Raw genomic sequence first — 13,094 nt, forward strand, 5'->3', positions numbered from 1 at the left:
TGATTCTTCTTTTCTTCAATGCCACAGTGGAGGGCCACTATATTTTGGAGACTCTAGAGTACATTAATACTGAACATGTATATTTTGTTTTGTTTTTTTTGGGTGGGGAGTGCATTGGTGCACTTTATAGAGGGTCCCTGCACGCTTCGCTCCCAGTCAGATACACTTAGAGACCAGTGCTGCTGGTCCAGGTCAGAGGATGACTTATAGTTTGTTTTGTTTTGTTGTCTTTCTTTATGATATGGTTGGAAAGAGTTGTTGTTTGTCTGCATCAAGGGCCAGTATATAATTAATGAGGATACATTTTAAAGCTGATAATCTCCCATAATAAATATCATCAGAACCTAGTAGGTGACAGGAGAAAATCTCATCTACTACCCATGATGTTCCACGATTTTTAGGTCTGCAAACATATTGCACGATGGTTAAAATTGTATTCAAGTGTCAAAGAAAAAGCTCGTGAGTGGTTTCTGTTCAACTTCCTGAATGCATCGCTCAGGCCATTTGACATCTTCATCTTGTTAGCCATCTTTGCGAACTGTGTTGCCCTGGGAGTTTCCAAACCGTTTCCAGAGGATGACTCCAACTCCACCAACCATGACCTGGTGAGATCTCACACACACACACACACACACACACACACACACACACACACACACACACAGACAACAAACATACTGTTAATACAAAAAGCAACAACACTGTGATAACTGGAAAGATTTTAGTATTGACGGTGAAGGACTCAGGTAGTTAAAATTCCTCAGGTACGCAGGTGTGTTCAGGCCTGTGCTGCCAGGTGTGGGTCATGATCAACCATATGGACCATATAATATCACATCAAGAAGAAACTAGAAGTTTGGACTCAGTGGATAGTTACTTTTTTTATGGAGCTATACTACTGCTTTCCTCTTGCTTTTAGTCTGCTAAGCTAAGCTAAAGTTGTCCTGGACCAGTCTCTATGGTGGGAATGAAAGTGAAACACATGAGAAGCTAACTCTATCCTCCAAAAGCGGGTGATAATTTTTGGACCACAGGGTGGACTGCTAAGTAATCAGCTAACTTATCAAGCTCTGGTAGAAGCTGCCTCCATAAACTGTACACACATGGTATGAAATATATACCTACTAATAATTTCTAAGTAAAAATTCCTAATCAGAACTTCACTCACCAAAATTGAAGTGAAACTACTTGGATATGGAGCATTTCACAGGAGTCCAAGTTTTCTTTTTTTTTAATAAACACAATTCAGAGGTTTAATTTAGTGACTCCAATAAGCAGCAATGAGGCTATTGGATAACTGTTGGCTAAAATTGTGCACATCTGCACGCCTGTCAATCAAAGTGGCCACACCCCTAACTTTAAGTCTTAAGAAAATCAAAACAGGTGAGTTATAAAAACACCTGCCATGTTTGTTATGGAGGTGGGGGAATTAGCTTTAGAGACGCAAGGCATTTTTTGGTACCAGGTACTAAACATGCGCCTGGTACAAGTGGATGAACAAGTGGAAGACATTTTGACGTTCATCTGTAGATATGGACTCATGTTTGCGGACAGCCTTTAGCGGTCATTAGAAGACCTGCAGTTTTTTACACTCAGTCTCATGTTTTGGCCCAGAGGTTACCCCTTGGTTTGTGTACTGTAATGTTTGTGATTGTAGATTCAGAAAGTCAGGAAGTTGCTTTATTCTGGAGGGTTGTCCTCCAGAATAAAGCTCCACTGCGTGTATTGCTCCTGTGGTAGAAGTCATAGGTCACGGATACTGATGCAGAAGATGATTGACAGGTTTGTGATCAGATCTGAGGGGGTTTCTGCTCTGATGGTTCAGCTCCTCCTCTCTCCTCTTTATGTCTATGTCTCTCGACCTTCACTTACAGTTGAACTGTACTCGGTGTTCACGCAGTCACTTTGTGCTGAAGTGACATCTATGCCTCACTTGACAAACACAAATCACAGTAACTACATGTTTAGCCCAAGAGGAGTAAAAGCAGCTCAGGCTGATATTTAAGGATCCACTGTGAAAACAGAGTTTAATGTTCAGCAGTCTGTGGTAGCGATAAACCTGCAGAGGATCGTCAGCTGAATCTACAACTCTGCTCAGTTTCACGCTGCTTTGTTGTTTAGCTTTATTGGACATATAAAGCTTCCACATGTTAAATAAACTGAATAGTTAAAACGATTAAGTCTCACACAGGTCTGTAGCAAATAAATCATCCAACCCTCTGAGTAACTCTGAGTTTACTCAAAGGCTAATAAAGAGCAAAATTCCCTTTAAAAAATACCAATACTATACAACAAGTCATCCAAAAGTTATGCAAGAATAGCTCAATAATTAGATTCAGCTTGTCAGGAGAGGAACAGAGAATACCGTCAACCTGACAAAAAAAAAGTGTAGTACAAACAGAAAATAAGAGGAAAATGTTTACATCAGAGAAAAGACAAACTAATTAGTTTTAAATTTAAAAAAAAGGAAACCAAATTAATGAAACAACACATTTAAAAGTAATAAGGTTACATGTGTTGCTGCCTCTTTAGAACATAATTTTTATTTCTACAGTTATTGTTTTATATGTTTGAATAAACCTTTGGCATGTTAACTGCACATTAGTCAAACTGCTTATAAAAAATCTGCATAGCCACCGTCACCCATAACCTCACATTCTGAAACCTCAATTTTTTTTTTTTTAAATTTGCTCATTTTATTAAAAAAAAAAAAATTTAATTTCAATTGGCAAAAATGAAGCACACCCATACAAAGTAACAAAGAGCAAAATTAACTGTGGAGATTTATTTCCAGGCTATAGACATGTTTATTTCTGCTGTAAAGCTGGGCACTTTAACATGGAAGTCTATAGGGATTATCTCGCTTTTAGAGCCAGCCTCAAGTGGCCACTAGAGGAACTGCAACCACTTGGTGGAAACCAGAAAAAAGCTAAGACAGTAAATATTGGCCATGCATTCAACATGTGGTCAGAAACGTAACTCCGGCTGAAGGGTAATGCAGTTCTGTAGCTTCTGAAATTGGAAATAAGCAGCTATTTGCTAGCAAGTGATACATGCATGTGTAGTATTTGTGTATCTTTGTCAGGACAGTTGTAGAAGTGAAAATATTTTATCTGATCTTGTGGCTGTCGGAGGGTTAAGACTTTGGAGTTAAAAGTCAGTGACCGATGTGACCAATAATGCCTCCATTTACTGACGGTCCCCTTAAGTGTAGAAGGGTGAATATGTGTGTATGCGTGTGTGTGTGTGTGTGTGTGAGTGTGTGTGTGTAACCTGGTAAATGAGGATGTACAGAATTTGTGAGTATTTCAGAGGATTACCAATCTGTCCTCATCTCTGACACGCGCACACACACACACAAACCACAGCTTTCTCGCTCCATTTTATTGTATTATATATTCTCTTCAGTAAAATAGTCCCAGTAAAGTAGTCCCTTTTAAAACCAGCAGAAAGTAGTTCCTGCTTCATTTACTTTTTTGTTTATTTGCTTGTTTATTTGTTTTTTATAATGTGTGTTTCAGGAACAAGTGGAGTATGTCTTCCTGATCATCTTCACTGTGGAGACCTTCCTAAAGATCCTGGCCTATGGTCTGGTGATGCACCCCAGCTCCTACATCCGCAACGGCTGGAACTTGCTCGACTTTGTCATCGTCATAGTTGGGTAAGGAAACAAACCCAAAGATAGTCCTGACTTTAGACTTCACTGTTTCCAGTTTTGGAGTGTGGCTTTTTCTTCTGGTTGCCCATTCTGGGTTCTCTCTCCTTGCTGCTCTCTGCATGTTAGACTTAGATCAGGTTCAGGCCACAGTTTCACTCAGTAAGCAGTTTTTGTGTTTCAAACTGTGATTTCTTCTCACTGGACTGAACTCATCCAGAAAACCTAAACAGCCTGATGCTCTGCAGGATTATACTGAGTGTAACTCTGACATTTTGGTGCTCACAGCTGCAGAGCTGGCTGTCCTCGGGTTCCTGAAAACTTCCAAATGTTGTACGTTGTCATTTTAGTTGCTGATCTTTAGATCTTTAGAAGAATTTATTGTCATTATACATCAAGACATACAATGAAATTGCGTTCCAGAACACTCATCCAAGAAATACAAACAACAAAACATGGGGAGACAGGTGTCTGAGGTTACAGGCACTACCTTTAGCAGGAAAACAGAAAGAGATACATTAGGATAGTTAGGTTCAAAAAAATCATCTTGTACTGTGTTCATTATGAACACCTTACAAGGTTCCAAAAAAAAAAAAAACCTCAGCAAAACAGTAGCACATTTATAGCCTGGAGAGCACTAGGGTGGGGAGGGGAGGGGCTGCCAGTGGAGACGAGTAGCCAGGATACCGTGATGGCCACACAGCTTCCAGATCAGCAGTTCATGATAATGTTCATGATAAGATGGAATAGCCAGCCTTGGTTGCCAGGATACCAGCTCATACAGGCGATTTAGATAGATAGCCATCCAAGGCTGTCTGGGAGCCAAATTCCAAATACTACAATTGTTTTGGTTCAGGCCTTCATAACTGATCGCTGACAGACTTTACAGCTTCCTGGTTACCTCTCAGAAATCCAATCATCTGAATTTTTGGTTCTACTCCGCCACGCAGAAACACTCCTCCAGATGTAATCCACTTCGATTCAGCTCTACTGAGTCTGATTGAGTTCATACTGTTTCTGCATCCCTCATAGGCAGCCTTACTAGGGCCCAAACAGCTGCCCAGAAACCAGGTGCCCCCAGGTCCAATTCGGGAAAAATCCTGGTATCAATATATATGCCACGCCCACACAGTGCAGGAACATTATCTTCCAGCCTCATGGGAATCCATAACATAAGCAGCCAGGTGTGTAGTCGGACCAGAGGAAAGAGGGTTCCCCTTCTCCCGATCTCCTCGTGATGAGAATTTGACCATCAATAGTGTTGAGAGGCCAGCTGACCAGATTCATAATTTAATTTCAAGTTCGGGGATGTGTGAAGAGACGCTCTAAACAGCAAACCAGCAAAAGCAGGGGTAGATAGGGAGTTTGGGGAGAAGAGAAAAACGCGTCCGTCTCCACCGAGAGCAGGAAGATGGTTTTATTCAGAGCTGTGGTCTCTGAGGAAAGGTCCTGGTTCAAATCCACATCAGCTGGGTCCTTTCTATGTGGCGACCAGTTCATGATGTACCTTGCCTCAGCTCTTCACTGCATCCCAAAGGAAACGAAGCCCAACAGCTTAACAAATTAGCAGCAGCTCTGAGTCATTTCCTCCAATCATTCACCGGCTGCGGTCACACTCAGTCCTGCAGGTCCTGACCTTGGTTCTCTGTGTTAGTTTGTGTCCTTGTTGCAGGACAGCGATGTGACTGGATGCCCTCAGGGTGATAATGGTGATGATGGTGGTGATGATGATGATGATAAATCCTGTTGTCATGGTAACAATGCCTGAGGAAGCTATGTTCCACTTTACAGTCAGAGAGGATGCAGTATGTGGGACACTCAGGAGTTCTTTTAGGAGTTTAGTGTTTGATTTGTGTTGAATTTCTTTTTTGGACACAGCAGCTTTCTCTCTGTGTCTCTAGAGTTTTAAGACTTGAAGGTGGATGTGAAGACATTTTAACTGATCAGCTTTTAGAACGTTCTGCAAAGTTTATTTTGAACAACTTATTGCTGTTATTGGCTATTTAAGTGTTTGTTGAAAAGTCAAAGATTTTATCGAGTCTAGATGTGTTTTGTAGACCTGTAGAAGAAGAAGAAAGAGCTTTATTTGTCACATACATTTACATGCAGTGAAATTCATTCTCTGCATTTAACCCATCACACACATGGAGTATGTAGTACACACAGCACAGCATGGAGCAGGGGGCAGCCAAAGGGCGCCCGGGGAGCAACCTGGGGGGTGGGCTTGCTCAGGGACCCACAGTGATGCCAGCCCGAGGATTTGAACCAGGGTCCTCTCAGTGACGAACCCTCTTCTTCTCCCCTAGGCCACCACTCCAGGTAGAAGGATCCCTTAGGATTTGGGGCATTGTGTTATGATGAGCTCATAGCTTTAATACTTTTCTTTTATTCTGTATACTTAGGTTGTAATTCATCTGCCTCAGCTGGAAAAATCCATGCATTCCGGTTGTTTGTGTTGACGTCTCACCAGGTTGTCAGACATTCTTAGTTGGGGCCTCTTGTTGATCCAGTTTATAATTTTTAATGCAGAATCAAAAACTGCAGAATCACAGTTCACCCAGTCTGAGGCTGGCTGGAAAAAAGAACAGCCAAAGCGACGCGACTGCGCTGTGTAAACAAAAGATGATGACAGAGAATTTTTCTAGTCGTTATGCTAACCACAGATATACCTGCTGCCCTGTGCTAACGTATTTTCCTTGTTCCAACGTGAAAATTAATCTGATGTTTCGCATGACTTTTCCCCCAAGTAGTTTGCGCCCCACCGGTCATAACCCTGCACCCCCACAGTTTGAGAAACACTGCCCTACCCTAAGCATTTTACCCTCATATCCTTCCATCCATCCAGCCCCTTCCGCTTATCCTGTTCAGGCTGGAGCCTATCCCAGCTGTCATAGGGTAAGAGGCAGGGTACACCCTGTACAGGTGGGTTTTCTCCGGGTACTCTGGTTTCCTCCCACAGTCCAAAGACATGTAGTTTCTGGAGTTAGGTTCATTGGTGATTCTAAATTGCCCATAGGTGTGGATGTGAGTGTGAATGGTTGTCTGTTTCCTCCTAACCAAATGAACTGAAAGTTGGGTTGCTCAGCTGCGGCTAACAGAACTACTGGAATAGAAATTCATTAAGGAATCTGAGCACTAGTAAAACTGCTGTAAGTCCATTGAGCTGGTTGGCTGCCTGCCCGTTTTTCTTCCTTAAACTTTATGAATCTTTTGGTGGAAATGGTTTTTTTTCACTGCAGGCTGCAGATTGATTAGAAAACCTGAAGTGGAGTTTTTCTTTTTAAGAAAACTGAACTTAACTGAAGAAAATTGGGGACTGGTAGCAGTGTGGTAATGCAATAGATTTTTCTTATGAATGAACTGAAGTATATGGAACTGGATTGAGCTGAATGTTTTTTTTTTTTCTCTTTTTGTTTGCCTAATATATCTGATTTTTTTTCCCTCAAACTAATTGTGTGTTGAGTTTGCGTGTGTTCAAACTGCTACATAAATAAATGGCTCCCAACATGGGGCCCAGATAGGACCAGCATCTCTCACCATGTTTTCATTTACTTTCCTGAAATCCACACAGAAACCTTGTTGGGTCACACCTCCTAAGCTGAGGGTTATGACATCACTCATTAAGGACGTGCTACAGAGTGATATAATTGAACCCGTCTGTTTTTCCTGGGCTTCTTCTATAGTCCTAATTTTTTGGAAGGCTAACAAAGTATGGTAAGATTGATGCTCCTCTTCTTCTTCTGATGTTGTTTGCGCAGGTTGTTCAGCGTTGTCCTGGAGACAATGACTCATAAATCAAGCGGAGAGCAGGCGACAACCCATCACATGCCTGGGAAACCTGGAGGTCTGGATGTCAAAGCTCTGAGAGCCTTCAGAGTCCTGCGGCCCCTCAGACTGGTTTCTGGAGTCCCCAGTAAGTTTACTAGACTTGGAAGTGGACTCACTGTGTGTGTGCATCCTGAATAGTTGAGCACATGTTTAGCTGTGTGTGTGTCTGTCAGGTCTGCAGATTGTGTTGAACTCCATCATGAAGGCGATGGTTCCTTTGCTTCACATTGCTCTGCTGGTTCTCTTTGTCATCATCATCTATGCCATCATCGGTCTGGAGCTCTTCATCGGACGCATGCACAGAACCTGCTACTATACAGGAACAGGTATAATCAAACACATGGGGAGAAAGACTGGATCAGCCAGGACACCTTAACTTACATCATATATGTTTTTTTCTTAAAAACTCAAAACTCAACAAGCAGATACGTAATGACCGCAACAGCTACCTCCTTTTCTGTTGGTATTATAATTGGTGCTGGTGTATGTTGGGAATATCCTGTAATTTGTAGCTAAATGGCATTTTTTTTTGTTTTCATGAAAATGTGTAAAATGTTTGAAAGAGGTCACCTTTAAGCAGTCTAATGCAGGGATTCTAAAACCTCTGGGTGGGCCTCATTGATGGGATGTGGACAACCAGGTAAAAAAATTTAAAGAAGTGCACTTTTTTCAGCTTCTGAAGTGGTGCCTGAAGAAAAACATTCGTGGGTCTAATCTCACACATCTTCCACATATTTTAATGCATAAAAACCATTTGAAAATAGTGAAAACATATTGAGTTAAATAAATAATGTGTGCGGCATAAGGAAAGCATCCAAACAGCTTCGGTGCGGTAATGAAACTTATGTTGCTGTCTGATTAAATATATCATCATCGGATATTCCCCAGATAATTATGTGGAGGATGACCCGGTGCCGTGTGCGTTTGCTGGTCATGGCCGTCAGTGCGTCATCAATGGCTCGGAGTGTCGGGGGAGGTGGGACGGTCCCAATGGAGGAATCACAAATTTCGACAACTTCTTTTTCGCCATGTTGACCGTGTTTCAGTGCATCACCATGGAGGGGTGGACTGATGTATTATACTGGGTAAACAACGGTGTCGTGCTTTATTTACCAGCCTGTCCAGAAGCAGAAGATATGCTCACTTCTCCCTGTATCTCTGTTTGCATGTTGTGTCTGTGTACAGATGAACGATGCCATTGGATTTGAGCTGCCGTGGGTCTATTTTGTTAGCTTGGTGATTTTTGGCTCCTTCTTCGTTCTGAACCTCGTTCTGGGCGTCCTCAGCGGGTTGGTCGTCTCTGAACACATAAAAAGCTGTCCAGATTTTACATTCCTCTATTTAATCCTGCTTAACTTCTCAAATAAAAAGAGATTTTCATTTCTTGTTTCTTCTAAAGTATCTATTTAACCTGCTTAAGTATGTATATAGTGTTTCTTTACATAAAAATTAATCCCCCCCCCCCCCCCCCCCCCTCTTACGGCTCTATTGAAACATAAATTTAGTGGTGAATTTACACATTTCTATTAATAATAGTAGTGATAAATTTTTTTGTTATCAACACTCATCATTGCTCATTTCTTAAGTGAACAGTCTGAGCACTTCTTCCAGCGCTGATGGTATTTATGGAGTTTTAAATGTTGTGTGAATCTTGTGTGACTGTTGCAGAGAGTTCAGTAAGGAGAGGGAGAAGGCGAAGGCTCGGGGGGATTTCCAGAAGCTGCGGGAGAAGCAGCAGATGGAGGAGGATCTGTGTGGCTACATGGACTGGATCACTCAGGCCGAGGACATGGACGAACTGGATGAGGACGGAAACCCACGTAAGACTGGGACACACCGCGGTGTCTTCTGGGCGGACTGTTGTGGGTTTCTCTCAGTGTGTTTCCTCAGATTTGCTCCTTTACTTCTCCAGTTTGGCATTTGGTTCCAGTCATTTGCTGTGATCATAAAATTATCCACCTCCACTTGTCTGGAGTCAGGCAGGAAGGCAGCGGTCTAAGCAAACTAACCCAGGTGCTAGGCCCTCTTCCAGCAACTCTGGGCTTCAAGCCAGAAAGGACCCATAATTCCTCCAGTGTAGTCTGGGTCTGACCCATGGTCTTCTCTCAGCTGGATGAGCCTGGGATACCTTGGGACGTGTTCAGGTGGCATCCTGGTCGCAGTACAGAAACTACCTCAGCTGACTCCGTTTAATGGCCATTTACACACACAGCTCATTAAAAAAATCAATCAGTGATGAGAAGTTAATGGGTGTCAATCAATGAATCCAATCAGAGCAAATTAGTCACAGTGAAGTCAGTAAGGCTGAAACTCAGAAAAGCTGCAGGACTGTTTGTATGGAAAAAAGCCCAAATGCAGCACGGTGAATTTTAAACCTCAGCTGAGCTGCTAGATGGAGACTGTTTTCTGTTTAGATTCATTTGTTGAGTAAATGGATCCGTTCCCTATAGCTGCTGTCAGAACAATCAGTGCCTCTGCCAGTGTCTCCATCTTAAACCAAACAAGACCAGAAACACAGAGACAAACAGACACGGGGACACAGCGATGGAGGCAGGAACACTCAGGAAATCATAAACAGAACTAAAGAAGAACCAAAACCCTACGGTTAAAGAAACAGACCAGGAAGTGCGATACAAAGACATTTCAAACCCAGGGTCCTAGCCCCAGGGACCAGGACAGAAGGAGCTGGTGATATTTGTCTCTCTTTGTTTATGTCTTCAGCTGAGTTAATTTTTTTAATAATCAGTATTTTTCTGTCTGTCTCAGGGCCGTCTCTGGGAGATTTGGCCGATAAGAAGAGAGGGAAGTTTGGATGGTTCAGTCACTCCAATGAAACTCATGGTGAGACACACACACACACACACACACACACACAGTTTCACTATATTAGAGTGTTTTTAGAGCCAGAAGTGACCTTATTTAGATAAGAGGTTGCTAAGTTATCAGTTGAGGCTAGCAAGCTAGGTTAGTAATATTAAAAAGTGTAAATACAGATGCACATATCTGACAATTAGTAACTGATGAAAATAGTAGAACTTCACTCGCTTCTTTGACAAGTATACCACACAGCAGCCTAAGCACTTGTTACTTATTCCATTAAAAGACTCCAGCACAACAAACATGGTGGAGAGAGCCAGTTTAATTTTGCCTAATAGACAGCGACTGGATACAGCTCCTTGTGTTGACACACCTGTCAAAGCTACCACATCCTCCCCTTTATCCCTCATGAATCTCCAGCTAGATGAGTTAGAAAAAAAATAACCCCCACAGGCAGCTGCTATGAAGAGGAAAACTAGAAATATAGGCCAAAAGCATTTTTTTGTAGCAGGAGTTTTAATTCTGTAAATTTAACAGGAGTGTCTATGGGGACTGACTCACTTTTGGAGAGCCTCAAGTGGCCATTAAAGGAACTGCAGTTTTGGGGACTTAAACATATCAGCTTCAAAGACTAAAATCGGTTGGTGGAGATGGTCTTTGTGTGGGTTGTTTCAGCCTGGGATGCTCGTACATCCCAAAATGCTGCACAGACAGAGCAGCACATGTTACGTGATTATCTGCTCTGTTTAACGTGAACCAGGATAGCAGATACGGTAAAATCCAGAGAGAGCTGGAGAAGGCATTAATCTGACATACAGGGACCTACATTATGGAGATTTGTTTTTGGTTCCCATAAGGAAGCGGCTGTGTTAACAGATGCATGCAATATGATTAATAGAAAAACAATTACACATACACAGTTTGTGCAGCGGGTGTGTGTTTCATTTTATCCTCTGGTCTAAATGTAGAAGGAATCCACCCTGTCCCTGTAAAATATCTGGGTCTCTTTCTGTCCTCATATTTCTGACCCTGTTTCTAATCAGATTTATTCTCTGAGCTCGTTCAGCTGGATTCAGCTCAGTATACAGTAGAATCAGAGAGGAGCTCGGGAAATAAATCAGGTTTCATTAGATAACAAAAGGAGAAGCATTTGATGCGTCAGATCTAAGATATACTGTATACATAATATATGAATAAATATATACTTTTTTGTCTGTCTAGCAAAAAAAATATATTCATTATAGAGAAATTAATAATAGTCCTACAAACATTAAGAAATTGAATTTTTGACTTGCATTTTTGAATTTATTAATACCTTTTTGTTTGTGTGTCTTTCAGCGAGTCTTCCTGCCAGTGAAACCGGATCTGAAAACACTGAGAACATTGATGAAGAACACACCAACTGCTGCCAGTCTTGCTGGTAACACACACACACACACACACACACACACACACACACACACACACACACAGGTCTACACTTTCACTTTAAATTAAGTCAGCGTCTGTCCAAACAACAAATAACTCCACCCACACGGACACACCTGATGCTTCTGAGGGATACCCACACAGCTCAGTGCGCATCTGTTCATGGCTGCATGGTTCTGGCTTTAGCGCCCCCTTCAGGAAAAAACAAACAATACTTCACATACTTCAAATATTTTGTTTGAGTCTGAAACGATAAACCAACTTCAGCCTGTTATGTTTCAGTGCTCAGATGATGAAGATCGGCTGCTGGTGAGTTCACTGACCTTCAAAGGTTCAGCAGACTGATGTTAGCGTGGTAAACACACCTTCACTGGAACGATTCTCTTTCTTTGCCTCAGTCGGACGTTACGTCGCTGGAATCGAGTCTGTCGCAGAAACTGTCGCACTGCCGTCAAATCCGTAACTTTTTATTGGCTGGTTTTGCTGCTGGTCTTCCTCAACACCTCCCTTAGCGCCTCCGAGCACTATAACCAACCGGACTGGCTGACACAAGTCCAGGGTAACATCAACCTCCTTGTCCTACACAAGAAACAGTCATAGAGACACTGTTTTTATTTCAAAATGTTTGGCAGGCAGTCCAATAAATTAATGACCTATTAAAAACAGGTAATAAAAGGTTATAATAATTACTGACTGAAATGAAACAGTTGTGATACAATGAAGTAATTAAATGCCAAAAATTGAACAATCCTTCTTTCTCTGTCCGTGTCTCTCTTTTCCGCAGACATTGCCAACAAGGTGCTGCTGTCTCTCTTCACGGTGGAGATGCTGTTGAAGATGTACAGTTTGGGTCTGGCTCATTACTTTGTGGCATTCTTTAATCGTTTCGACTGCTTCGTGGTGTGTGGTGGCATCGTGGAGACCATCCTGGTGGAGCTGGACATCATGCCTCCTCTGGGGATCTCTGTGCTGCGCTGCGTCCGTCTGCTGCGGATCTTCAAGGTCACACGGTGAGAAAACGCACCTGAACCGCCTGATGACGGTCACACAGCTGGTAACTGAGTCATCACTGAGGTCACTCTGTGTTTGCGCAGCCATTGGACGGCTCTGTCCAATCTGGTGGCATCCCTGCTGAACTCCATGAAGTCCATCGCCTCGCTGCTGCTCCTCCTTTTCCTCTTCCTCATCATCTTCGCCCTGCTCGGCATGCAGCTGTTTGGAGGAAAGTTCAACTTTGACGAGACGCAGACGAAACGCAGCACATTTGATGCTTTCCCTCAGGCGCTGCTCACCTGCTTCCAGGTAATGCTGCAACCTGACACTCAGTGATGTCACAGCATGCAGGAAGTGTGTTCCTCATGATGAT

General features: G+C 42.5%; 1 protein-coding gene across 1 annotated transcript in view; it reads left to right on the forward strand.

The window, feature by feature from the left end:
* Positions 1-13,094, forward strand: part of cacna1fb (calcium channel, voltage-dependent, L type, alpha 1F subunit) — a 62,723-nt gene that overhangs the window by 21,202 nt on the left and 28,427 nt on the right. Inside the window, exons 4-16 of the mRNA XM_030733760.1 lie at positions 500-605; positions 3,522-3,661; positions 7,414-7,568; positions 7,657-7,809; positions 8,372-8,568; positions 8,669-8,772; positions 9,152-9,303; positions 10,250-10,324; positions 11,639-11,720; positions 12,011-12,037; positions 12,127-12,287; positions 12,513-12,738; positions 12,823-13,030. Coding sequence (XP_030589620.1) covers positions 500-605; positions 3,522-3,661; positions 7,414-7,568; positions 7,657-7,809; positions 8,372-8,568; positions 8,669-8,772; positions 9,152-9,303; positions 10,250-10,324; positions 11,639-11,720; positions 12,011-12,037; positions 12,127-12,287; positions 12,513-12,738; positions 12,823-13,030 — 1,786 coding nt within the window. The remainder of the gene's footprint in view (positions 1-499; positions 606-3,521; positions 3,662-7,413; positions 7,569-7,656; positions 7,810-8,371; positions 8,569-8,668; positions 8,773-9,151; positions 9,304-10,249; positions 10,325-11,638; positions 11,721-12,010; positions 12,038-12,126; positions 12,288-12,512; positions 12,739-12,822; positions 13,031-13,094) is intronic.

The sequence above is a fragment of the Archocentrus centrarchus genome, chromosome 7 (assembly GCF_007364275.1).
Source record: "Archocentrus centrarchus isolate MPI-CPG fArcCen1 chromosome 7, fArcCen1, whole genome shotgun sequence".
Classification (NCBI taxonomy): domain Eukaryota; kingdom Metazoa; phylum Chordata; class Actinopteri; order Cichliformes; family Cichlidae; genus Archocentrus; species Archocentrus centrarchus.